We start from the raw sequence: 25,119 nt of genomic DNA on the forward strand, positions 1-25,119 counted from the left end.
CACATTTTAATAATGGTTACAGTACACTGATTTTCGCCATTGAGGTTTTAATTCATTATTTAACATCCATTCTGTAATACTATCATAATGTCACCATATGGATTGTTAGATTGAATCCATTGTTCTAGCTTTTAATATTGGATATGAATTTCATGAGTCCCTTTTATGTATTCTCCATAATATTTTCTTGAATAGTCTGGTTGTTTATTTTAATTAATTGGGTGTGACTAATAGGGTTGTTTCTATGGTTTTGTGTTTACTATGCTTTTTTTAAACATGATCTATTTATTTTACATGTAAAAACTATTTTTGCCACAAGAGGTCCCTGCCTCATAAGTCCGCTTTAGAGACAAATACTTTTTTGTGTTATCGGTACGCACACACAAATCCCTCCTCCTCCCTCCAGTATTAGCCCTTTATTAAAATTCATCCATAAATTGGTGGTATTTTATATTTAAGTGTTGGGCTTATTTAATTGATGCTTTTTTGTCTGTAAGGGTCAAGAGGTCATCACTCCTTAGGGCCAGCTATGTTTTTCCTATTGGATGGCCTCCTGGGCCATGGAAGCGTTTACTTCTGGCCTGTGGAGCGTAGTGTATGTTTATATTTGCTGGCCCTTATTGGTGGTTGCATTCCAGGGTATGGGAGTTTATGGCTTCAGGCATCTGGAGCGCACCCAACACAAATATCTTTTTCCATTATTTCCAATCCAAGCCAGCCTTTTCTATTGAGTGTGCTCGCGGGCCTTAGATGTTGTTCATTTTTGGCCTGTGGAGCGCATCGTAGGTTGGTAGGCTTGGTCTTTCCGGTGGATGCGGTCCTGTGGCTTGGAGGTGATCACTTTCGCCCTATGAAATGCACCCAATTTCAGTTTTTTTTTTCAAATCCGTCCCATATAAATAGAAGTGACACACGTCATGACCACGCCACGGAAGTCGCACGTGTGTGTGTAACAAAACGTTGGGTGAAGCAAGGGACGTGTGACGTACTGGTTTGGACGGAGACGCGGCCACCATCTTGCTGGTAGGAAGCGCTGGACGCTTTCTTTTGCCTGTATTACTTATATAGCATGCGAGTTTACTTGTAGCTTTTATATAAATACATTTGCTCTTCTTTGGATGTCTGTGCAATGAGCGTATTCTTTTCAACCCTTTTATACATGCGATATCGGGCTTCTTTTGTGGAGCATACCTGTAGGCAAGTTCTGCAGAGATTAAGTTTTGGGCTTACCTGGTGGGTTAGTGGAAGAAGTATTTCTTCATTTTGCATGTATTGGTCCGTTTGGTGATTAGGAGGAATCGTGGATATCGCCATCTCTTATCATATCTACTGTGTATATCGCATACACTGACGGTAAGGGTCAGTTATATTGGGTGCTGGGGACGGTCTCTCCCCATCTCAGAATACCTTGGCATTTTTACATGATGAAAACCTCTATATATGAATTCTGTACATAGGAACTTTTTTTTTTTTTATCACCACTTTATAGCGCTACACCATTTATCCTATAGTACTTTCATTGTAGTCAACAGTATAGTGTTAAAAGCAGTTTCTTTATCCATTGCTACTTAAGCGCAACAAATTAGTTTTTTTATAGCTTTGAAATTTTTAACTTTGTTTATTTTACAGTTCATAAAGAAATACTTAAAGTAGTTGTAAACCCTTTACAACCACTTTAACCTACAGGTAAGCCTAGATTAAGGCTTACCTGTAGGTGCTTAAAATATCTCCTAGACCTGCATGGTCTAGGAGTTATTTGCAAATCGATGTACGGTGATTTCCTCTGCGCATGTGGCCTTTCTAACTCGGGTCATGCCGTGAGTGGCGGCTCCGGCGCGCATGCGCGGGAGTGACGTCACGCGACTCCGGCCACTCACGGAGCCCGGAGGGAAGAGGGGTGAAGAGGGGCCGCTCGCTACCCGCAAGGAAGACGGGGACATCGCGGGCTTCTCGTCACATAATGGGCTAGTGGCCCATTATGCTTTACCTTTGAAGGGAAACAAAGAGGAAGTAAAACCCATCAGGGTTTACTTCCTCTTTAAAGCCAGCCCCACTCCAGGCATTATCTTTAAAGGAGTTGTAAAGGCAGGTGTTTTTTTTCAATGAATACTATGCATTAAGATAAAAAAAAAAAAACTTGTGTGTAGCAGCCCCCCCCAGCACCCCTCTACCTACCTGACCACCTCTCTTCAGCAATGTCCACAATCCCCTCAGCCATCCAGTACACTCCTCCTGATTGGCCGAGACAGAACAGTGCACTATTGGCTCTCGCTGCTGTGAAAGTCAGTCAGCCAATAAGGAGAGAGAGGGGGTGGGGCCAGGTCATGGCTCCATGTCTGAATTGATACACGGAGCTCTGACTCTGCCTGGGTGACAACCTGTAACAAGCTGCTGAGGGGCACTCAAAGGAGGGAGGGACTAGGAGCAGCAAAGAGGGACCTGAGAAGAGGAGGATCTCGGCTGCTCTGTGCATTTTGTTTTTAAAGCGAACCTTTACTTAAAAGCAGTAGGCTAATCATTCCATTTACCTTTTAGGGGCAGCATATGTTTTATAAAAAAATCATCCTTTAGAACCCTGAATTAAGATAAGAATTTCCCTGTATATGTATCTCACCCCCTCCCATCCCCCTGTATACTTACCTGACCCCAATTCTGATCCAGTGCTGTGCCTGTGTGCAGTGGCTCTCCTCTTTATTTGCTCACAGAGGCAGCAGCGGGAGCCATTGGCTCCTGCTGCTGTCAAATTCTGTGAGCAGAGAGACATTCTGTGTGTGTCAATAGATGCACGCAGCCCACCTTGTGAGCAAGTCCCCAGGTGCGCCCCCATAGGAAATGGCTTCCCATGGTGGTGCACCTAGAAGAGGGGTCGTCCAGAGCACTAGGGGAGGACCCAAGAGGAGGAAGTTCAGAGCCGCTTCTGTGCAAAGTATTGCACAGAGCAGCCAAGTATAAGATATTTAAAGCAGAGCTCCAGCCCCCCTTACCAAAAAATTTGAAGTCAGCAGCTACAAATACTGTAGCTGCTGACTTTAATATTAGGACACTTACCTGTCCAGGGATCCCAACGATGTTGGCACCCCAGACGATTTTTCATCGCGATTCGTTGTATGGGAGACCATCACAGCTGGTCCCCTACTGCACATGCACCCTTTCTGAATGGCCTGGAAACAGTGGAAGGAGAAGGGTGCCAAATTTCTGGGGGAACTCGCTGCAGCGAGGTCTCCCAGAAATAGGGATGGGTACCTGTCAAAAGCCCCCCTCCCAAAAGGTGCCAAACGTGGCAACGAAAAGAGGATAGGGGGGGTCGAGGAAGCAAACAAGCGGAGGTTCCCCTTTTGAGGTGAGCTCCGCTTTAAAAAATGTTTTATTAAATTAAGCTTTACAATCACTTTACCTTACCTTTGTATCCAAAACAGACATTATTCGTTCCTTTGCTTCTTTTACATTCTCTCTCTTCCCAGATACTTTAATGTGGGGATCTACAAATAAAATATAAAATTGCAGTTAAGAGGCTGTGGGCAAAGAAATTTGTTGTGTTGACTAAAAATTCGTAAACATACAGAATAGCCTATAGCAATTACAAACAGCTTTCAGTGTAAAAAAAAAAAAAATATTTAGTTTTAAAAATGCTAACTCCATTGCTTTCATGGTAAACTAATGGTTTTATTAGATCTGTGTCAGAGACCGATCAGGAGAATTACTTGTTAATGCTGGCTGCATGCTGACACAGCGACTCAAAGATTTATAACTAGATACAGCAAGAGCATTTCAGAAAGAGGTCAGCAATTGCAGAGAAAACACTACTCTTGGCAAGATTTCTCTAGTGGCAAAACTTCACTGCATTTGAAGTGCCATTAAAAACCAATGACACCCAAAACACACATTGTCCTTTTTACCACTATTGTAGTGCGATTTTGAATCGTAATTCTGCCCGCAATCCTGAATTGCCAGATGTGAACTGAGAAAAGTAAACTTTCAAGGTTCCCAAAATGACCATTAAAATGTATAGGATCTTTTTTGATCATTTTTTTTTTTTTTTGCACCCTCGTTGGGGAGATTGATGCATATTAAAGTGGATGTAAACCTGATTCATGTAATTTGAGCTGGGCACGTATACCTGCAGTGTTTTCTTATCGTTCTCCAAAGCACTACGTCCTGTAGCTGTCTCCTGTTCCATAGCTCTGTTATCAGTTTAATAACTTCACACATTCTCCGAGACGGGAGAGAAAAGTGTGTGTCGGGCAAGGTTTTAAATACAGTGCCTTTCTTAAAGTATTCACCCCCCGTGACTTTTTACCCATTTTGTTAAATTACAGCCTTTAGTTTAAATTGTTTTTTAATCTGAATTATATGTGACGGATCAGAACACAATAGTCTAAATTGGTGAAGTAAAATTAGAATATATACTTAAAACTATTTTTCAGAAATAACTGATAATTGGCATGTGCACATGTATTCAAAAAAAGCTCTGGTGCAACCCATTACCTAATTAGTGAAATGATGTCCCCCTCTGTGCAATCTAAGTGTCACATGATCTGTCATTACATATACACACACACACACACACACACACACACACACCCACACCTTTTTTGAAAGGCCCCAGAGGCTGCAACACCTAAGCAAGAGGTACCCCTAACCAACCACTGCCATGAAGACCAAGGAACTCTCCAAACAATTAAGGGACAATTGAGAAGTACAGGATTAGGTTATAAAAAAATATCCAAATCTTCAATGATCCCTAGAAGCACTATCAAATCCATCATAACCAAATGGAAACATGGCACAACAGCAAACCTGCCAAGAGACGGCCGCACACCAAAACTCACGGACCAGGCAAGGAGGGCATTAATCAGAGAGGCAGCACAAAGATCTAAGGTAACCCTGGAGGAGCTGCAGAGTTTCACAACAGAGACTGGAGTTTCTGTACATAGGATGACAATAAGCCATACGCTCCATAGAATTGGCAGAGTGGCCAGAAGAAAGCCATTACTTTCAGCAAAAAACAAAATGGCATGTGGGAGGCTCCCAAAATGTATGGAGGAAGGTGCTCTGGTCTGATGAGACTAAAATTGAACTTTTTGGCCATCAAAAGAAAACACTATGTCTGGCGCAAACCCAACACATCACATCACCCAAAGAACACTGAAACATGGTGGTGGTAGCATCATGCTATGGGGATGTTTTTCAGCAGTAGGAACAGGGAAACTGGTCAGTTAAGGGAAAGATGGATGGTGCTAAATATAGCGATATTCTTGAGCAAAACCTGTACCACTATGTGCGATTTGAGGCTAGGACAGAGTTAACCTTCCAGCAGGACAATGACCCCAAACACACTGCTAAAGCAAAAAAACTTGAGTGGTTTAAGGGGAAACATGTAAATGTGTTGGAATGACCTAGTCAAGCCCAGACCTCAAGCCAATAGAAAATCTGTGGTCAGACTTAAAGATTGCTGTTCACAAGTGCAAACCATACAACTTGAAGGAGCTGGAGCAGTTTTGCAAGGCGGAATGGGCAAAAAAACAATAGTAAAACAATAGTAAGATGTGGCAAGCTCATAAAGACGTGTCTTTCCTCCAATCAGCGGTCTTGGCTGTATGCCAATAATGCACTTTTAGTGCTAACCAGGAAGAGAAAAACTTTAACACAAAGAGCATTTTTTAAAGGATATATACAGATGAAGACAGCAGATATACATGTAAAACTTATGCAGGGAGATTTGTTTAATCTCTGTGTATCATCTGAGGCTGTTCACTTCACTGGGTTACATCCACTTTAACCATTGTCACAGAGACCGAAAATAAGGTGAAATTCTACATTTTGGAGTCAGTCAGAGAAAAAGGTGACAAATATTCTGGTGACAACTATGATGGGAATGGCCACAAATTTGGGGAGATTCTTTCACTTTCTCTTGTGTTCCCAGGACAGGAAGAAATCTCCCTAGCAGGACACAAAGCAAAAAAAAAAGAAGTGTTAACCCTTCTCTACTCGATAAAAAAGTGTTGACTACACATAAACTTTATTAATCAAATGTACTTAATTTAGGGTTGTCCCGATACCACTTTTTTAGGACCGAGTACAAGTACCGATACTTTTTTTCATGTAGTCGTCGATACCGAATACCGATACTTTTTTTAAATGTCATGTGACAGTTTTCAAACCACAATACAGACTAAGGATATTTTCTTTAGAATTATGAAGAACTCTAACTCAAGACATTATAAAAGAATAAAAATGAGTAAAAATGAATAAAAATGTTTTATTTGCTTGTCACGCAGTAGTAAAAAACTCAAAGAATTTTCATAGAACATGTTGATAAATACAAAAAAAGTATTCTATTTAGGTATCGGGAGCATTTGCGCGAGTACGAGTACTCCCGCAAATACTCGGTATCGGTCCCGATACCGATACTAGTATCGGTATCTGGACAACCCTAACTTAATTATTTAACTTTAAAGTTTACGGCACGCTTAGTAGCAAAAATTATCTAAGGTTGAGGGAATTGGACACACAGGTTCACCGTTCTGGAAGACACTATTGTTAGCCTATATGAACGCTAAGGTTTATAGTGCCGTTCAGCAATGAGTTACTCCAGCTGCCATTTAATGTTAACAACTTTAACCACTTAAGGACTTCTTCACGCCGATATACGGCGGCAGAATGGCGCGGCTGGGCACATCCACGTATCTGTACGTGGCCCTTTAAGCCCAGCCGTGGGGTCTCGCGAGCCGCCAGCACGTGCACGCGACCCGGTCCGAAGCTCCGTGACCACGGGACCCGATCGCCGCTGGAGTCCCGCGATCGGTCCCCGGAGCTGAAAAACGAGGAGAGCTGTGTGTAAACACAGCTTCCCCGTTCTTCACTGTGGCGCTGTCATTGATTGTGTGTTCCCTAATATAGGCAAACACGATCAATGATGTCACACGTCCACCCCCGCCCCCTACAGTTAGAAACACATATGAGGTCACACTTAACTCATTCAGCGTCCCCTAGTGGTTAACTCCCAAACTGCAATTGTCATTTTCACAGTAAACAATGCATTTTTATAGCATTTTTTGCTGTGAAAATGACAGTTGTCCCAAAAATGTGTCAAAATTGTCCGAGGTGTCCGCCATAATGTTGCGGTCACGAAAAAAAAAAATTGCTGATCGCCGCCATTATTAGTAAAAAAAAATTATTAATAAAAATGCAATAAAACTATCCCCTATTTTGTAAACACTATACATTTTTCGCAAACCAAACGATAAACACTTTTTACGTTTTTTTTTTTACCAAAAATAGGTAGAAGAATACGTATCGGCCTAAACTGAGGAAACAAATGTTTTTTTATAGATTTTTGGGGGATATTTATTATAGCAAAAAGGAAAAAATATTGAATTTGTCAAAATTGTCGCTCTATTTTTGTTTATAGCGCAACAAATAAAAACCGCAGAGGTGATCAAATACCACTAAAAGAAAGCTCTATTTGTGGGGAAAAAAAGACGCCAATTTTGCTTGGGAGCCACGTCGCACGACCGCGCAATTGTCAGTTAAAGCGATGCAGTGCCGAATCGCAAAAACTGTCCTGGTGCTTTACCTGCATTTTGGTCTGGGTCTTAAGTGGTTAATACCATCATAACACCATTTTAGAGCAAATACAGAAATTGCACTCCTCACATACATGACAAGACAAAAAGGAGTTTTGTACAATATTTATTATGGTCTGGGACAACAAACTTTGTATTTCACAGGCAGGTGAAGATATACCGATGAATTTTTAAACAAAATATTTGCCACCACCAATGACCATATCAGAGGTTTACATTCAAGGTTTCAGACAACTTGTGCCTCAAAGCAAGCAGCAAAAGATGACACACACAAACACCTATAAACACACACACACTAAAATAAAATGAATGTAGTAGCTATGTTAAGGGTAATTGAGGTTGCCGTTTTGCTGCTTCAGAACTTTCAAATTCTTCCAAAAAAATTGGAAATTTCCAGTTTGAAAAAATGGAGCTTAGAAGTATATTTTAACAACTGTAACAATGTGTTTATAAACACCAGAGTTGGAACAGCTTGTACATTTATATATTAATACAAATTGTACACAGATTGTGGTTGTTTCTGTGGATGATTGAACATGTTATGAACAAGGGCCCGTGACTCAACTACATAGAGCCCCTTAATCATTTTAATTTGCTTATGCTCAATTCCATACAGCTTATATGTGCAAGGCTCTATACCTCTTCAGCATGCATGGTCTAACCATAAACATGATCTGACAACTGAACTTATTACTCTGTACTGACTTTAAATTAAAGTGGTTGTAAACCCTTATTTTTCACTTTACCTACAGGTAAGCCTATAATAAGGCTTACCTGTAGGTATAAAGAATATCTCCTAAACCTGTACGGTTTAGGAGATATTCCCCTCGCAATGCGCCGCTGATTGCAGCTGCGCAGGGGGGAATCCGCGGCGAAAGGACCGGCATCCGCCGGACCCTGCCGATTTTAAATCTCCCGCGCACGGGAGTGACGTCATCGCCAATCACAGCGCTGGAGCGCCGATACCCGGAAGACACGCCGGAGCAAGATGACATCTCGCTCGGCGTGGACCAGGTAAGTGTTCTTCACCTCGTTCCGAGGTAAGTATTTCATAATCAGCTAGTATGCGGTGCATACTAGCCGATTATGCCTTTTGCCTTGCAGGTTTAAAAAAAAAAAAAAAAAAAAAAAAAACATTTTAGTCCGACTGCTAACCTCAAGAATGACACAATTACAATAACCGTGTCATATGTTTACATTCATACATCCTTCTAAACATGAATGTAAATCTAATTAAAAAAGACAAAAAGTCTAAATGTTTTCCACTGACCAATTCCACTGAATTATGTATTCTCATCTTTCAGATATTTCTCAAAATAAAATGAGTTGGATAAATTTGTAATTTTATAAAATTTATTTAAACCCATTCTAAAATGCTTAAAAACTTGAAATTGCAATTATGTCAATGTATATGCCAATATATACAGTGCATTATACAACAAAAATATCCAAAAAGGGAGGAACAATTTTCATGAGATTTTTTTAAATAAAACCCAACTACAAACCTAGGGTAAGGTGTGCTTTATAAAAAAAAATACAAGCAGAAAGAGCAAAAGCAGCACTGGTTAATGTACAAGTAATTCTGAAGAGACATGTAAATTAGTAGAATACTTTAGTTTTGCATACCAGTTTCAAGTACACAGTGCCGAGCCATAAAATGGCATAAAAATGTAATAGGCCAGAATGAATCCTTTCGAAGACATTTAGCCCTTCTAATGAAAAGCAGAAGTGGAATTTTCAAATAGCAAGAACCTAAACATGAATTATTCATATCATGAGCTTAAAATGCAGGTTTTAAAAATTTGTGTGTGTATTCTTTACATAATCGACCATTTGAAGTAATTTAGTCTCGGACGTACCGGGAACATGTACAAAGGGACATGCTATTTCCACTTGTGTTTAAAGAACAAAAATCATTTCTGGCAGGAGAAGAATATAGGAATGTATAGACATTTGACGCAGCGAGCAAAAGTTTCAAAGGCTTGCATAGAGGCTAAATCTAGCTGTCAAAACACAAAAAATTACAAATGCTTTAAAACTTTTGTGCATGTTCTGTTTCAAAGAAAACCTACAGTGAGGCTAGCCATGTATAACACAACTGCGTAGTGAAAGACATACCCTCCTTATGCAAACCCAACTCTTGCACTTAAACTTATTCCGCAGCCTCCGTCTACCTGTTGAAGGAATGTAGGCTGTAGGGCTTGTTAAATTCCTACTAATTTTATGGATAACCCTGAACTTAATGCTGTGAAATAGTAACCATGGTGTTTCTTAGTTCCCAGTAGCACCCTTTCTATGAGCCATTTGCAGCCTCATACATGCACACACTAATGGAGTAAATGCACAACACAGAATTTGGCAGCAAGAGGCTCAACTCTAAGGCCCCGTACACACGACCAAACATGTCTGCTGAAACTGGTCCGCGGGCCAGTTTCAGCAGACATGTTCGGTCATGTGTAGGACCGAGCGGACAGAATTCCAGCAAACATTTGCCCGCCGGGCCTTTTCCCAGCGGACAAATATTCCTGGACTTGTTTTAAAACAGTCCGCTGGAATCCTGCCCGCTCGGACATGTTCGGTCGTCTGTACAGACCTACCGTACATGTCCGAGCGCCCGCCATCCCTCGCATGCGTCGAATGACTTTGACGCATGCGTGGAAGCATTTAACTGGCAGGCCCGCCATTGTCGTGTTTACGCGCGGATTTCTGTACGATGGTTAGTACAGCCATCGTACAGAAATCCCCGGGCAGACATGTACGGTGAAAACGGTCCGGCGGACCGGTTTCATCGTACATGTTTGCCCGTGTGTACACGGCCTTATACATTGCCCCTATGAAAAGCCAAAAATATCTTGCTGCATTGGACATTAGCCTCACATTCAAGACAATCAGTACAGGAAGAGACAGCTACCATTGCCCAATTCAATTTTTAAAATGCCCACGAGGCTTTAGGCTGTAGATTACGTCCAACTACAAGTACACAACACAAAGTGTAAGTTTTGAGCGAATTAGGCTGGCCATACATGTTCAATTTTATTGTACCATTTTACTTTAGGATTTACCAAAACCCATAAAATATGGGAGGTCAAAACTCAACTACTTTCAATTGTATCCAATTAGGCAGGCCCTTGCACTACATAATTTAGGGTAAATCTAAAGGAAAATTGTACAGTACAAGATAATTGCACATGTATGGCCAGCCTTAGTCTTAATTGCTGTAGATCTCAAATCAGGTTTAAAAGCATGTGTTCCTTACTACATTTCCTTCATTACATTTATCGGTTTAGAAGGATTACAACAAGGCCCTTTCCAGGTAGGTCATTATAAAATTTAGCTAAATAGTATACAGTAAAACCTTAGTTTACGAGTAACTTGGTTTGAGAGCGTTTTGCAAGACAAGCAAAATGTTTTAATACATTTTACCTTGATATACAAGCGATGTCTTGATATAATAGTAGCGCCATGTCACAATTGAGTATAAAAAAAAAAGGAGAGGAGCCTCCAAGTGTAGCAATATGGTTACATTTAATGAAGGTGCAACATTTAGCAACTTATTGCTACACTTAGAGGCGCCTCTCTTCTCTTTTATACCCTGTAAAAAAAATGCTTTGATATACAAGTGCTTTGGATTACAAGCATGTTTCTGGAACCAATTATGCTCGCAAACCAAGGTTTTACTGTAGTGGTAAAACAATGTTTTGAGTTGACTTTAACGGGAAACATCAAGATAACAGTGTTTACTTATTAGTAAAATTTCTGGTTCACAGATGGAATGTTTAACGTTGGTGCGTCCAGAGTACTATTCTATGGACTAATGACCTCCATCTGATTAATGCTAACTGGAGTTCTGCCAGCTTTAAACTATATACATTAATAAATATACTCAATCCTTTTAAAATGTATCTCTAGACAAAAAAAAAAATTGTTTTACGTTAGTTTTTGCTACAGCAGGGGATGGTTAGAATCCAAGCATGTGTCTTTTTTGCTTTCTTCTCAATTCCCAAATAATAAAGTTTAATTTATTTATTTCAAATGGATTTGATAGTCAACATATATTTCAAAATATAAAACCAGGGACTTGCCTATGCCATGGATCCACCAAATCTAACCCTATATATGACAATATGTTTAGAGGCCACAACAACTTTTGAAAATGCGCTGATGCACCACAGTGACCTACCAGAAGAGAACCACCATTTCAATTACCTTTATAGTGACCATTCCTAGTTGCTAGAAGCAGGCCAGTGGAACACTTGCGGTATGAACATTAATCCTACTTTTTGGTTCAATGTTATTATTGTCCATTATACCGGTGATGTTAGGTTAATATTGTGGATTAAGGGCTGTATATGTTGTTGGTGTTGAAACACCCAATGGATTTTTTTATATATATTATTTTGCGCTGAACACCAATAAAAAAAGAATGGATTTCTTGTTGCCACTGCAACTATTCGAGGAAGGTATTTATTTCTGCCACTGCACACTATTAGGAAGGGGGATATTTATTGTTGCTATTGTACATATAAAAAAGGGAAGGGGTATTTATGGTTGCCATTAAATACAAAAAAGTGGAAGGTAATAAATGCAGTCAATGAACATCAATGAAAAGTTATGGGGGTTTAATGCTGCTACACCAAGACCCCTTTCACACTGAGCTGCCCATAGCGTCTGCGGTAAAACACCGATATTTTTACCGCCGACGCTATGGGCGGATTTGCAGCGCATTTCGGCTGCTTGCGGGGCGCATTTAACCTCGCTAGCGACCGAGAAAGGGGTAAAACCACCCGCAATGCACTGCTGACGGTATAGCTGGCTAGCAGGACTTTTTTTTACCGTCCTGCTAGCGCAATGCTGCAGTGTGATAGCCCTTGGGCTTTCACACTGGAGACAATAGAGCAGCACTTTTAGGGCAAATTGCAGGCGCCATTTTTAACGCTAGAGCCCTGCAATACGCCCTCAGTGTGAAAGGGGTCTTAAACGGATCACCAGGTAGATTTTTTATTGCTTACTTGTAAGGAAAATTCACTCTCTATATTCCAGTCATTGTTATAACTGTCAGTAAGGAAAATACAAAAGTTTTTTTTACCAGAATAGGAATAGAGGTGAAATTTTTCCATGGGGAAAATAAAGGCCTCATGCACACAGGCTGTGAGACTGGGAAAAAACACAGGACTAGAAAACATGCATTAGCGTAAAATGGTGGTGTTTTTTTCCTGCCTTAGGTGCCACAGATGGTGCATATAGCGGACCATAGAACTGAATGTCTGTATGCATTTGTATTCAGATATACACCAATGCTTTAGTGCATTGCTGTAAAACATGTGCAAGCATGTGTGAAACATTCCTAGAGTCGTTCAGAGGAGCCAATCGTACATTTGTGCTGCTGCTTAATAGCATCAGTCTATAGCCACACAGACATTCACAAAAATTCCAGCCTCTTTCTTCCCTCCAACTCCCTACCCTAACCTGCATGGCTATCTCCTCCTCTGTCTGCCTTTAGGCGATCCCTGAAAACTCATCTCTTCAGGCAAGTTTAGCCAGGTGTTGGACTACAGAAACATGAAGGAAAAAAACCTGTTACAATCCTTTTACTTTCTGCTGTCATGCTGAAGGTTGTGTTGCACTGTCCTCTCCAGTCAGCAGAGGGAGAACTATAGCCAGAAAAGCATATGGAATCCTATGCAGAACGCTGAGGATCATGGGATTTGAAGTCGAGAAAGTAAGTCATATTGTGACACTTAAATAAAAAGACACTAAGGCAAGGAGGAGCAGTAGAGCTGCATTTCTGAGACTGTCTAGCTAGGTACTTCCTCTTGGAGCCAAGGGAAGGGACGAGAACACATGCTGACCAGACTGCCGACAGGCCAGACCACCTGAAAACCTTATCGATACTCCACTTGTCTTGAAATGTATTGTACCTGTACCATCTGTTTTGGAAAGCACTACACAACCTGTTGCTATATAAATGCTATATAACATGGGGATGCTTGTTCTGGTGACAGCTAAAGCGTTTACCTCCATTTTGGAAAGATTTCCTCCTGTAATGTCAACAGCACAGGAAATTAACCGTAATCTCCAAAATGAGACAAAGACAGCATAAAATAAAAACTGTCAGAGATTTTACCATTTCATAGCAGATTTCTTGATCCAAAATGAAAAAAATGCTTTGGCTTTATATCAACATATAATGTTGCAACTACATAAATACAAAGGTTTCCCTTCAGTGCTTATAACAGAATAATGAAGGTTTACTACAGACAAGCAGGATGGATACCTTTTTTTACTAGGTTCTGCGGTATTATAAATCACTGAGATCTGTCTCTTGTAATTTAGGATTACTCGGGAGAAATGTCTGGCAAAGCATAGAAAACAGTAAATCACAATGATCATAAATCAAGTGTTTTTTTTTTATATAGAATAGAGAGAGAATAGCTTTACAAACATCAAATAAAACATTTCTCTTAAGCAGATGTATTGAAATATTTTCAATTTTTTTTTTTTAAATCCTTATAAAATGTTCTACTGAGGAAATGCTGGGCCATGAACCACTTTTTCTCAATAAAAGGCAAAGAGCAAGGTGGAGAGGGCAGTAGGAGCAACCAATCAGAAGTAATATTTCAGTAAAAAGTGATTCATTCTCCACAGAGAAAAGGGAAGGGGGGGGGGGGACACTTAGCAGGGGTTTCACATCTGTCATCATAAACTGACAGTGTGCCATGTGCTTAAAAAGTGTGCATTTTCACATTTCTCAAGCTTTGTAGCACTTCACTCAGGCTAGAATTATCCATCCAACATTGAAGCTGCACCATCCCATTGACCTCACCAGGGAAGTATACAAACTTGAGGATGCAATCGGGCAGTAGATGCCAAGTACAGTGTTTTAGCCGACTTGAGTATAGACTCCCCCTCCACCATGAGGTTTTCCCCGCCTTAGTATTGGTTAATATGTTCTACCTCCTATCTAACCATTTGTATGTACAGTTTATTTTAGTACCCGACTACTGAAAAGTGGCATAAGCCATGAAACTCATCTTTCCATGGGGTGCTCAGCCATGTCTGGCTCATTACCGACTCATATATACCTCTATTTATTCAGAGTTCATCTAGTAACATGTAATTAATAATGTGCATCTTCCCTTGTTTTTGTAGCAGCTCTGTTGTATATGGTGTACTAATGGTTATGACTATAAAATGCAACCCCACTGCAATATTGAATTTATCAATGTATTTGCATTTGATTAATAAAACATTTATATACAAATTACCTATGCAATATCTGTAGCAGTGACGTACCTCATATAAAGTCCCACTCGGTTTCTATATATTATGTATACACACACACACACACACACTAGGGATTGAGGTTCTGTCACTTTGGTGTCTGGCAGGTCATACCTCTTTTCCATCAGGGGTTTGACATCCGTCATGAACTGACAGTGTGCCCTGTGCTTAAAAGTATGCCCATTTCTCAAGCTTTGTAGCACTTCACTCAGGCTATAATTATCCATCTAACATTAAAGCTGTACAATCTCATTGACCTCACCAAGGAATCATTCAAACTAGAGGATGCAATTGGGCACTAGATGCCATGCTTCTCCATCCAGAGATAGCAATTATTGCTTTGGGTTACTGTGCTTGGTAATTTGGCAAATCCATGCATTGTCTATTGCCAGTGAAGTTTACTGTATTACCACCTAATGCTTTGTAAAATAAAATGTTAAAGCCCAAGTTTAGACCAAAAGCTTAATTTCATGTTTGATAAAGCAAGAATAGTTTATACCTTGGTAATAATTTTAGGTCATCTTTGAGTCCCTACTTCGGGGGAGGCTCTAAAGGAAAACTCCTCAAAGGGAACACCAACAAAAACGGATAGTCGATTGTGGAATGGCAAGAACATATTAAGACAATGGTTTCATTTTTGCCAATGTTTACCTCTTTCACCGTAAACTATAACTTTTTTTGTGTATAGATCTTTTAGAGGAACAGGAAGTGAAGGAAAAACAAAAAGCAGACAAATGTCGACTCTTCGTTTTTTTTTTTTTATGAAGTTAGGAGTTTACATACCCTTAAAGCCTTACAATGAACTTCTCCCATTTTCTCTTTCAGTTTGTTAAATTTACCATTAAAAGAGTTTTCTTATACTTGGTATTTGCAAAATTAATACCAGTTAGAGTAAAATTCAAGGTACAAATCGAACTACGCTTCCAAATGCTCCCTATTCCCCCTCTAACACCTATTCTGAACTCCCTCCTCTCCCCAGAGTAAAGGGTTAGGCAAGTAAAAGGGTTTTTTTGAATCCCCTCCGACCTAAATGAGCATTTAACCCTAGTAGTCAAAGGGCAACCCCACTGCAAAGGAGCATTTTACCCCTTTTCTGGAGGTTAAGCTTCATCTGAGTAGAAACTAATGTCACATGTAACTTGTGTCCACAGCGGCAAAAATTAAAAGTACAGTTAAATGTATTCTTGTAAAGAGAATGTGTAGCGCATGTTCTATACCCTTTAAGTACAAGTACCCAGTGAGTTAACCCGCACACTACGTGTTGCATTATAAGCAGCCTATTCATTTTGAACGTTCTGCCAATATATCACAAATCTGTAAAAGCCCTTTTTTCTGGCGCACTGCATTGCCAAAGCATTGGGGTGTGCTTGCAAGGTGCAGTGGGATGCAGTTCAGAATGAAGCCACAACGCACCACTGATCCTCCATGACCACAACATACAGATGTGAAGCTAGCCTAAACCTTTTGTGTAGATGCAGTCTAATGAGTTTTGATTAGGCCCCATTCTATGATCCTTGTAGTCCTTTACACTCAAGTGGCCCAGTGCAACAGATTTGGCCTTACACATTTATAGTAAAATATGCAAGATCTGACAAATACAGTAATAAGGCTAGGGAAGATTCCATGCACAAAAATGTTTTGCTGATGGAAAAAAAAAATTAACAAACTAAAGAAATAAAGTATATTACTGCTAGATAACACATGCTTATGGTATATCCAGTTTGGAATTTATAATACAAAATGCTAGGGTCTCATTTTGACAGCTGTGTCCCTCCCTGGAGACTAATCTCAGTTAATAGAATCAGGTAAATGACCACTTTAAAAAAATTCCAGGACAAGATCAGAAATTGATCACTTCATGAATTTTAAAGGACCCATAAAACTGAAAAAGTAGGCCAATTCAGTCTTCAGGTTTGGCATGCCATGCACTTAGCTTGTTCTGTGAGTAGATTCTACATTTTACAGCACAAAGAATGGGAATGCCGTCTCTCAGATATCACATTGCAATTTCCCAATTCTACTTCATGGTTTAACCACAGCAAGACTGTTTATAAAAGCTAATGTAGAGTTTGATGACCACAGGCATCCTTAGCCACCCACACAGCTTACTTTATGATCATGCACGGAAATTAAAGGCATAGGTATGGAAAAGGGTGATGAACCGGTCATGACTGTATATTTGTGTATTCGTTCCAGCATGTTGAGCGAACATGGAATGTCTAGCAGATATCGCGTTGGACAGTCCAACATGAACAGTGTCAATAGAGCTCATGCCAAACCTGCTAATTAAAAGAGAAGTGTGAGTTTTGCAAAAAAACACAACACCCTAGTCACCTCGGTGGATGCAGCATCAATCCAATACTGTATCTGTCCCCTGCTGCTTCTACATCGAGAACTGGTCGAAGACTTTTAAACACTCAGTTCTCCGTTTTCAGTGAGCAGAGGGCCAGTGACCATCAGTCACTGGCATTCTGCTCTGCACCTCCAGCTCTCACTGAAGGAGTGCAGGGTTGTGGAAGGAGCGAAAGAGGCTGGCTCAGGCATCTAGGTGGATTCTGACAAAGTTGGGATCTCTCCAGACTGACGTCAGCCAACAGCAGAATTTAACCCTCTAACAACCAATTATGGGTCACAGGATTGCAGAACAAAGTGCACTTCTGTGACAACAGGAGAAGGGCAAAAGAGCTTCCGCCCTTCCACTTCAAAGCAGAGGTCCGCCAAAATTATATATATTTTTTTAAAAGTCAGCAGCTACAAATACTGCAGCTGTTGACTTAAAATATGGACACTTACCTGTCCAGCGCGCCCCCGCAATGTCGGCACCTGAAGCCGAGCCATCGCTTGGATCTCTGGTGTCGCAGCTGCCATTTTCAATGAGCGCCTCACGATGTGCAATGCCAATGGTCCCTGCCTTCTTCTGGGACCCATGAGTCTCCCAGAAGACAGCGGGGGGGGGTGCCGGAAGTGGCGTAGACTCCCACAGATAATGAGGAGATCTTTACCCGTTAGTAGGTGCAATTATTTGTCTTAAATGGGTATCTGCACCCCCCTCCCCCTGAAAGGTGTCAAATGTGACACCGGAGGAGGAATCCGGACAGCGGAGATTCCGTTTTTATGTGGACCTTGCTTTAAGCAAAACAATTAAATAACTATGTACAAAGGGCAGTTACTCATAGCAACCACATTTCAGTTTACTTAAAGAGAGAGTCGGTTATGAGAGATTAATGGAAGCTGCTATTGCTAACCTCTCCAAAAAATAATAGTTCCTTGGTTGCCTTTCTGATGCCTGGACGTCAATGCTTTTTCACTTATTGACGCAGAACAAATAAGGAAGTAATTGTGACACTTGTGCGACACTCATTTGCTGCAAATTTGTTCCAGGTTTGTAAATAGAATTTACCTTACCTCGTCTATCTGAAATACTTAAGTCAGACAGACAACCATCTAGGATTTACCCAAGAAAATAAGTATTTGCAGCCCCTATATTTCTTCCATTAAAGAGTGACATTGGAGGGGACTTTTCACAAAAAATACAGTAAACTAAGTTGCATGCAGCCATTTATGCTTATGAAAGACAATACGCCCTTTTGTAGTAATCCTTTACTTTGTTTGTAAACTTAATCAAGCCATATATTAAGCAATTTTCTCTGCTTTTGGCCACAGGTTGAAGGAAAGAAAATTGCTTGATTCCCCCATCAACACAGTCAGTGTTGAGGGAATCCCTCCTGCAGCATTATTGTGTTCTGCTGGCGGGGGCCTTCTCTACTCGCAGAATGCAATGATCACAACTGAAAGATATAGCTGATGGCACTGATTAGGCGAAAAAATCCTTGTTGTACTGAAGTTGATCGATGAGTGAATAATAAAAAAATATTTTTTAAAACCGAGGATTCGTGAGTGATATCACTGCAAATTGCCTGGTTTCCTTTGCATATGCAGTATTATACTATGTCGTTTCTCCTCTCTCTTTATTTCATATGCCTTGTGAACATCTGAATGTTGGTGGAGTGGTCGCACTGGTCTGATCTCTGACAGCTTTATATCAGCACATTGAGTGATATCAGCACAATCACCCAAGACACAGTAATTGTGTGGTGGTGGAGAGTTTTGCTGTTTGGATCCTTGACAGCAGTGTAGGACTGGCGATCATTAACATGAACTGTTAACCCTTTGATTCACCCTAAGGATTTCTATCCCCACATAATACTGATGCAATTCATCACATAATTAGTTGATTTTAGCGCAACATTTATTTATTTATTTATAATAAAAAAATCTTATTTTCTTATGTGGGTCACCAAACTTAATTTTACCCAATAGTATAGTTCTCATAGGGGCTGAAAAGGAGATGCTGAAAGGTGGCCAAGGCCACACATAGCTAGCCTATACACATAAAACATGGGCTTGATTTATAAAAACTAGAACTACTCACTAAAGAAAACAAAAATTTAAAATGTAGCTGTCTGAATTGTCAAATTTTCTTTGAAGTTCAAATCCAAGCAAACTAACTATTTTGAATAGACTGTGGGAGATTTGAATATAATGGGTTTCATTGGTGTAAGCAAATAGAAAAATGGAAAGCAAGAGCAAACCTTCCTTTCGTTATAAAACTATAAAAACCTTGTTCCAGCATTTAATTTTCATGTATTTAGCAACAGGCAACTGCAGTGACTGAAGTTCAGCTTTGTCTGTCTTATCAGTGACCTGTGCTCTACCTAAAATACTCACATTAGTTCACATTTATTAATAAAACAGTTTTAAGTGTTCCAAATTTACATTAAGCTCATGCTCAAAAATTATCTATAAACATCAATATTTTAACAAGTAATGCAGTAAGACCACCAACAGAACATCCTGCTTCCAACAATAATGCCAAAAATGCAACATAGGTCAATATTCACATACCAAACAAATTCTGCCTGAGATGTGCCTTCTTGTGTTCTGTATATATAATTAAAAGCATCTTTTAGTACAAAGTAGGATAAACGTACAATTTTGTTTCCTAGGAATGCACACTTCACTTATGCAAGTTTAGTTTCAGCCTGATTAAAAGCCCAGAACGAACCAAAATGTTTCACATGTGTAAACGGTCCGTGCAATATAAATATTTGTAATAAATAAGGCGAATATTACATTTTTTTCCTCCTTGGTTTTGGATAGAACAGGGCTGGGTTAAAATGTTAGGCATATTTTACTACTGTGTGCCCACTCACAAAATTTCCCATCACAGACTTTACCCTTGTTACCAAGGCAAGAATTCAAGGGAAAGTAGACCGGACAGAAGGGTTGTCCCTCTGTCAGGTTATCGGTTAGGGAAACTCGCTGATGGACAACAGAGACCCGACACAGATTCCACCCATCACTCTCCAAAAATAAAACGAAGGCTTGGCCAAATTGTGCTCTAATGTTCTGAAGTATTTCACAGTACTTTATTACACATCCAAGGAAAAGTACCAGTTACACTTACCAGTAACATATTTTATAGGAAGTCTTCCAGGACGGCAGGCCTACTTAGGTGTGCCGTCCTGGAAGATGACTGGAGAAACCTAAACATTAACATTAATATTAATATGTACAGTGATGTTACAACAAAATACATTTCCAAATATTCATGTTGTAGTTTACAAAAACTTAAAGCGGTAGCAAACCGCTATTTTTTTTAAAGCCAAAAGGGTGCTAGTATGCATTACACTTACCATAGAACAAAGCCCCCCCCCCAGTGGTACGCTGTCACCACTGAAGGTGGTTCTATCTTCACCTGGTCATCCTTCCAGGTTATCGGACTGTGAGGGGGCCGGAGCCGCGATGTCGTCGCTTGAGCGCTGGAGCTGCCGTTCACGGCACAGGACTGAAGGAGTGCCACAGTATGCCGTTCCTTCTGAGCGCATGCGCCGGTGACGTCACCGGCTGCATTAAAAATAAAGATCTACTAAATGGTGCACGTTAAGGAGAGATTTACTGTACCTATAGGTAAAAGTCATGCATGGGAGTTTACTCCCACGTTAAATAAAAGTTGTTCACCCCGACCTCACGAAAGTGCCAATTGGCTGCCTCTCAAGATGTTTTTTGGCTATATATATATATCTGCTGTCATAAACCTGCAAATAAGTATGCCGTTCAGAATCCTACAATTGACATGTTACTTATTTAGGGTCTAAAGATCTGCTTAACCTAGTAGGTTATAATTTTTTTAATAGAAACCTTCATAATATTGTAATTGGTCTATACCTAAATAATGAATAGGGTTTAGCAGCAAAAAGAACAAAACAAGCCTTTGGGGATGGGGAATAACAATTTCTTATAAATGCCCCAGGTTTTTATTATTATTGGTACTTTAATTTTGATGGAGACTTTCACGATTATTGGTCACAAACAAGAAAATGATCGACCAACACTAGGAGGATGTCCAAATGTTGGATGTGCAGATCTCAGTTCTTAAAATTGGGGAAAAATATAATAATTTACTAGCATTCCCAAAATTGTTCAGTTTGAGATTTTGCTTTTCTGTAAACCAATATTAGTGTGCCAAGGAAGACAACCATAACATGCATTCTGGGAATCACAGAATAGATAGACTGCGAAGTCTTAGAATCTAAAAACCCTTTTGAAAAATTAATACATGTCACATTTTTACTATTTTCTGACAAGACTGCCAAGGTTTGTGCATCCCTTTTATCTTTAAGTGAGGACTTCAGAGCCGATACTGATGTCACATTTCAGCTGGTGTGTTTCAACTTCCTGAAGAGCAGGGTTTAAAGTTCCTCCCCTGCTGACATAACATGTTTTGCTTGGAATAGCCAGATGGATTCTTATCCATGCAAGCCATTGTAATATGTGATCCATCTGTTTTTCATTAAACCCCACAAAAGTTATGTGCGTAGGCGTGATTGTCTCATTCCAAACATTTATTTACTTTCTTCAAGATTTGTTGTTCTGAGCAGATGTAATAAGGCCACAGTGCACTATATTTTTTTTGTGAACAAAGAACTGTATTTCTACAACAAAAAAATAATCTATGTATGAAAAAAAAAAAAAAGCGAAAAAAATAAAATAAAAGTAGGTTATGAACATAAGACTTGGGGCTGATTTAGCGCTGATATAGGATTAGTGAACCCTACTTGTGGCTGGGGGGGCCTGTAGGTGACCCTGAAATTCTTACTCTTGGTCCTTAAGTCGTGTTTCGCTTTCCATTCCAATATTAATTTTATAATTGTATTCCAATCTCTTCTTTTTGTTGGGAGGGGGGGGGGGGTAAAGTGCATATGCGAGGGACTTTAAATTTAAGGAGTTGCCTACTGGTTGCATAGGAGAATGCAGTTAACACACCAACTTTATTACTTTTAAGACCTATTTTGAGACATATTAAACGAATTTGCAGACTGCACAATTGTATCATTGACTTATTGCTAAATTGCAGAATCACATGACCAGTCACACCATTTACAAATCATTGCAACTCAAGTTGCAGCAACTTTAACCCCTTGCCAAACAGCCGCCGTCATACTGTGGCAGGTCGACACGATCCCGTGAGCCATCATAGCTGCAAGTCGACTCCTTTAGGCGGGATAGCACGCGGACTGCTTCGCACTGTGGGGGTGTCGATGACTGCCGGGCACATGGCGCAGAACAGCGACGTGTGTTTAAACACACAAATCCATTTATTGTGAAAAAAAAACACACAAATCCAAGTTCTGGGAGGAGAGATTGTGAATTCCTACTAGCTGGGAACCACGATCTGTGATGTCCTATAGTCAGTCCCCTCCCACCACAGTTGGAACACACACACTAGGGAACACAGTTAACCACATGATCGCCCTTTAGTGTTAACCCATTTCCTGCCAGTGACATCTATACAGTAATCAGTGCATTTTTATAGCACTGATCACCATAATTGTCAATGGTCCCAAAAATGTGTCAAAAGTCTTCGATCTGTCCACCATAATGTCGCATTCCCAAAAAAATCACAGATGACCGCCATTACTAGTAAAAAAATTAAAAATGACAAATCTATCCCCCATTTTGTATACGGTTAAGTCACTCCTCTGACTGTTGTAATCCGGTCTGTAAATTTAAGCCTGTGAGATTACTCAGTACAACATGTTTTTTCCCAGAAAAGCCGGTAAAGCGGTGTTCCGGACAAAAAAAAAAAAGATAAAAAATAAACAGCCAGCAGCTACACATACTGCAGCTGCTGGCTTTTAATAAATGGACACTTACCTGTCCTGAAGTCCCTCGTTGTCAGCACGGCAGCTGATGTTTCCATCAGCTGTCGGGTGCTGCCGCCGCCATTGTGGGCAAGGGAGCCCGGCAGTTTAGCCTTTCAGCTATACGCCGGAAACCCTACTGCGCATGCGAGGCCCCGCTCCTCTCTACTATTGGCCATGCGGCCGGGGGAGGAGGCGGCTGCCCCACAGTGACATCACTGCCGCGCCCCGGACCCCCGAAATGGGAAAGGATACCCATCAAAGAAAGGTGCCAATTGTGGCACCAGAGGGAGGCAGGAATCAGATGAGTGGAAGTTCCACTTTAGGGTGGAACTCTGCTTTAAGGGCAGCATCCCAAATATATGTTAAAAGGAGCCTAGACTCCTGATGAATGAAAGGCTCTCAGCAGTCCTGAATTACAAATTAGGGGTCTTCAAAAACATTTGGAGCCCGTGGATTAGTTACTTGACCGGTGATCCCCATACGGCTCCGAGTTAAGGAGCCTTTGAGTGGCGGGAATCGGAGCTTGGGGTCTTCCCCCCCCCCCTCCCACCTCTTCCTCTCAACTTTATATTCTCTCAAATGTCAGGTACTCTGAAATTGCTACAATGTCTGTATAGTTCACTTTGGTTATTTCTGATGGGAAAATGCTGACAAAAACCTTGAAATGACAGTCAAAACAAATGGGATAACTATCCTTATAATTTGTTAGCATGCCCTAATTTTATTACCAATAATCCATAATGTATTGGAAATGCGAAGGCCATTGTAATTGTATTGCTATGTTGTACTTGGTATTCGGATCTTTATAGTTTACAAAATCAATAAAAACGATTGTAAAGAAAAAAAGGAGCCTAGAGTGCCAACAGCTGGATGAAATGATAATGGTACATTTCATCTTTATCTGACTTACAGAAAAGTTTGGTTTTTTTTCTTTTTTTTTTACCTCTCCTATAGCAAAGGAAATTAAAAAGTTCAAGCATTAACATACAAGATAATACCCAGTGCTACTAATTACATTTGCAAGTTCCCCCGAAGCTGGAAGCAGCACCGAGGTTGCAAAGGCAAGGCAGAAATCACTGACCGCTGTAAAAAAAAAAAAACAATGACTAAAAATTATGAACTTTCAGCAAATATTTTGGCCTCATTCTTGGTTGATCTGAAGGAAAGTTACCACCACCACCACCTATAAATAACAGGCTTTGTTCTGCAATCAATATGGTTATTAAATTATATAGTTATGTAAACCACACATTCTTGTTTTGTGATGCGGAAGGAGGAACAATCCATTGAAAAACAAGGTTTGCAGCAATTCCTTTCAAATTATAATTTAACCAGTCTGTGTATATGTTGGCATCTGCAACAATCGACTATACAAGGAAAAATAGATGCGGCCAACTAAAATCATATTCTCACTGGATTTGGAATTATGTTCAAAAATGAAAAGTCAAAGTATAAGCCTATTACCTAAAGAGCACAGAGTTCCTGGTCTGTTGAAAAGTATTAAAGATGCCATATAACCCAAGTTATATCTTATTCAAGCTTCCAAACTCCACCAATATCATCACATAAAACTACAATTAACTCACATATTCTTGTACTGTATGTCACTGAATAAGCAGTAGTGATATAGAGGTCTATTTTTGCATGCAAAAAATATATAGACCTCTTTTTGGGGGAGAAGGTTATGACAAATGGCCCTCCCCACACCGACACTGCACCAAACCTATAGGTGAATAAGAGAACCAAAATCTTCATTATGTCCCTTTTACATAAGCGGACCACCAATTTGTTCTCTATGGGGTGGCGGATGTCAATAGACATGTGTCCCATCACCCGCTGGCATCTGATCAAATAACAGACGGAGTTGGATACGTTCGTCATCCGTCAGGCAGATCAGAAGGAAAAGGACATGGAGTCTGTTTCCATCCGAACACCCCAATAGAGAACAGTGGGCTGTGTCCGCTCTGTCATCCGCTTACTCAACAGGGATCAGCAGAGAGATCCCCCACGGAGCAGGCAAAAATGCTTGGATGGTTTCCGCTCGT

The 25,119-nt window shown here is 40.3% G+C and overlaps 1 protein-coding gene across 3 annotated transcripts in view; it reads right to left on the reverse strand.

Annotated features, from left to right (window-relative positions):
• Positions 1 to 25,119, reverse strand: part of BICC1 (BicC family RNA binding protein 1) — a 294,348-nt gene that overhangs the window by 63,018 nt on the left and 206,211 nt on the right. For all 3 annotated transcript variants that reach the window (XM_040362048.1, XM_040362049.1, XM_040362047.1), the window contains exon 4: positions 3,400 to 3,479. In XM_040362048.1, coding sequence (XP_040217982.1) covers positions 3,400 to 3,479 — 80 coding nt within the window. The remainder of the gene's footprint in view (positions 1 to 3,399; positions 3,480 to 25,119) is intronic.

Source organism: Rana temporaria, chromosome 8 (assembly GCF_905171775.1).
Source record: "Rana temporaria chromosome 8, aRanTem1.1, whole genome shotgun sequence".
NCBI classification, from domain to species: Eukaryota; Metazoa; Chordata; class Amphibia; order Anura; family Ranidae; genus Rana; species Rana temporaria.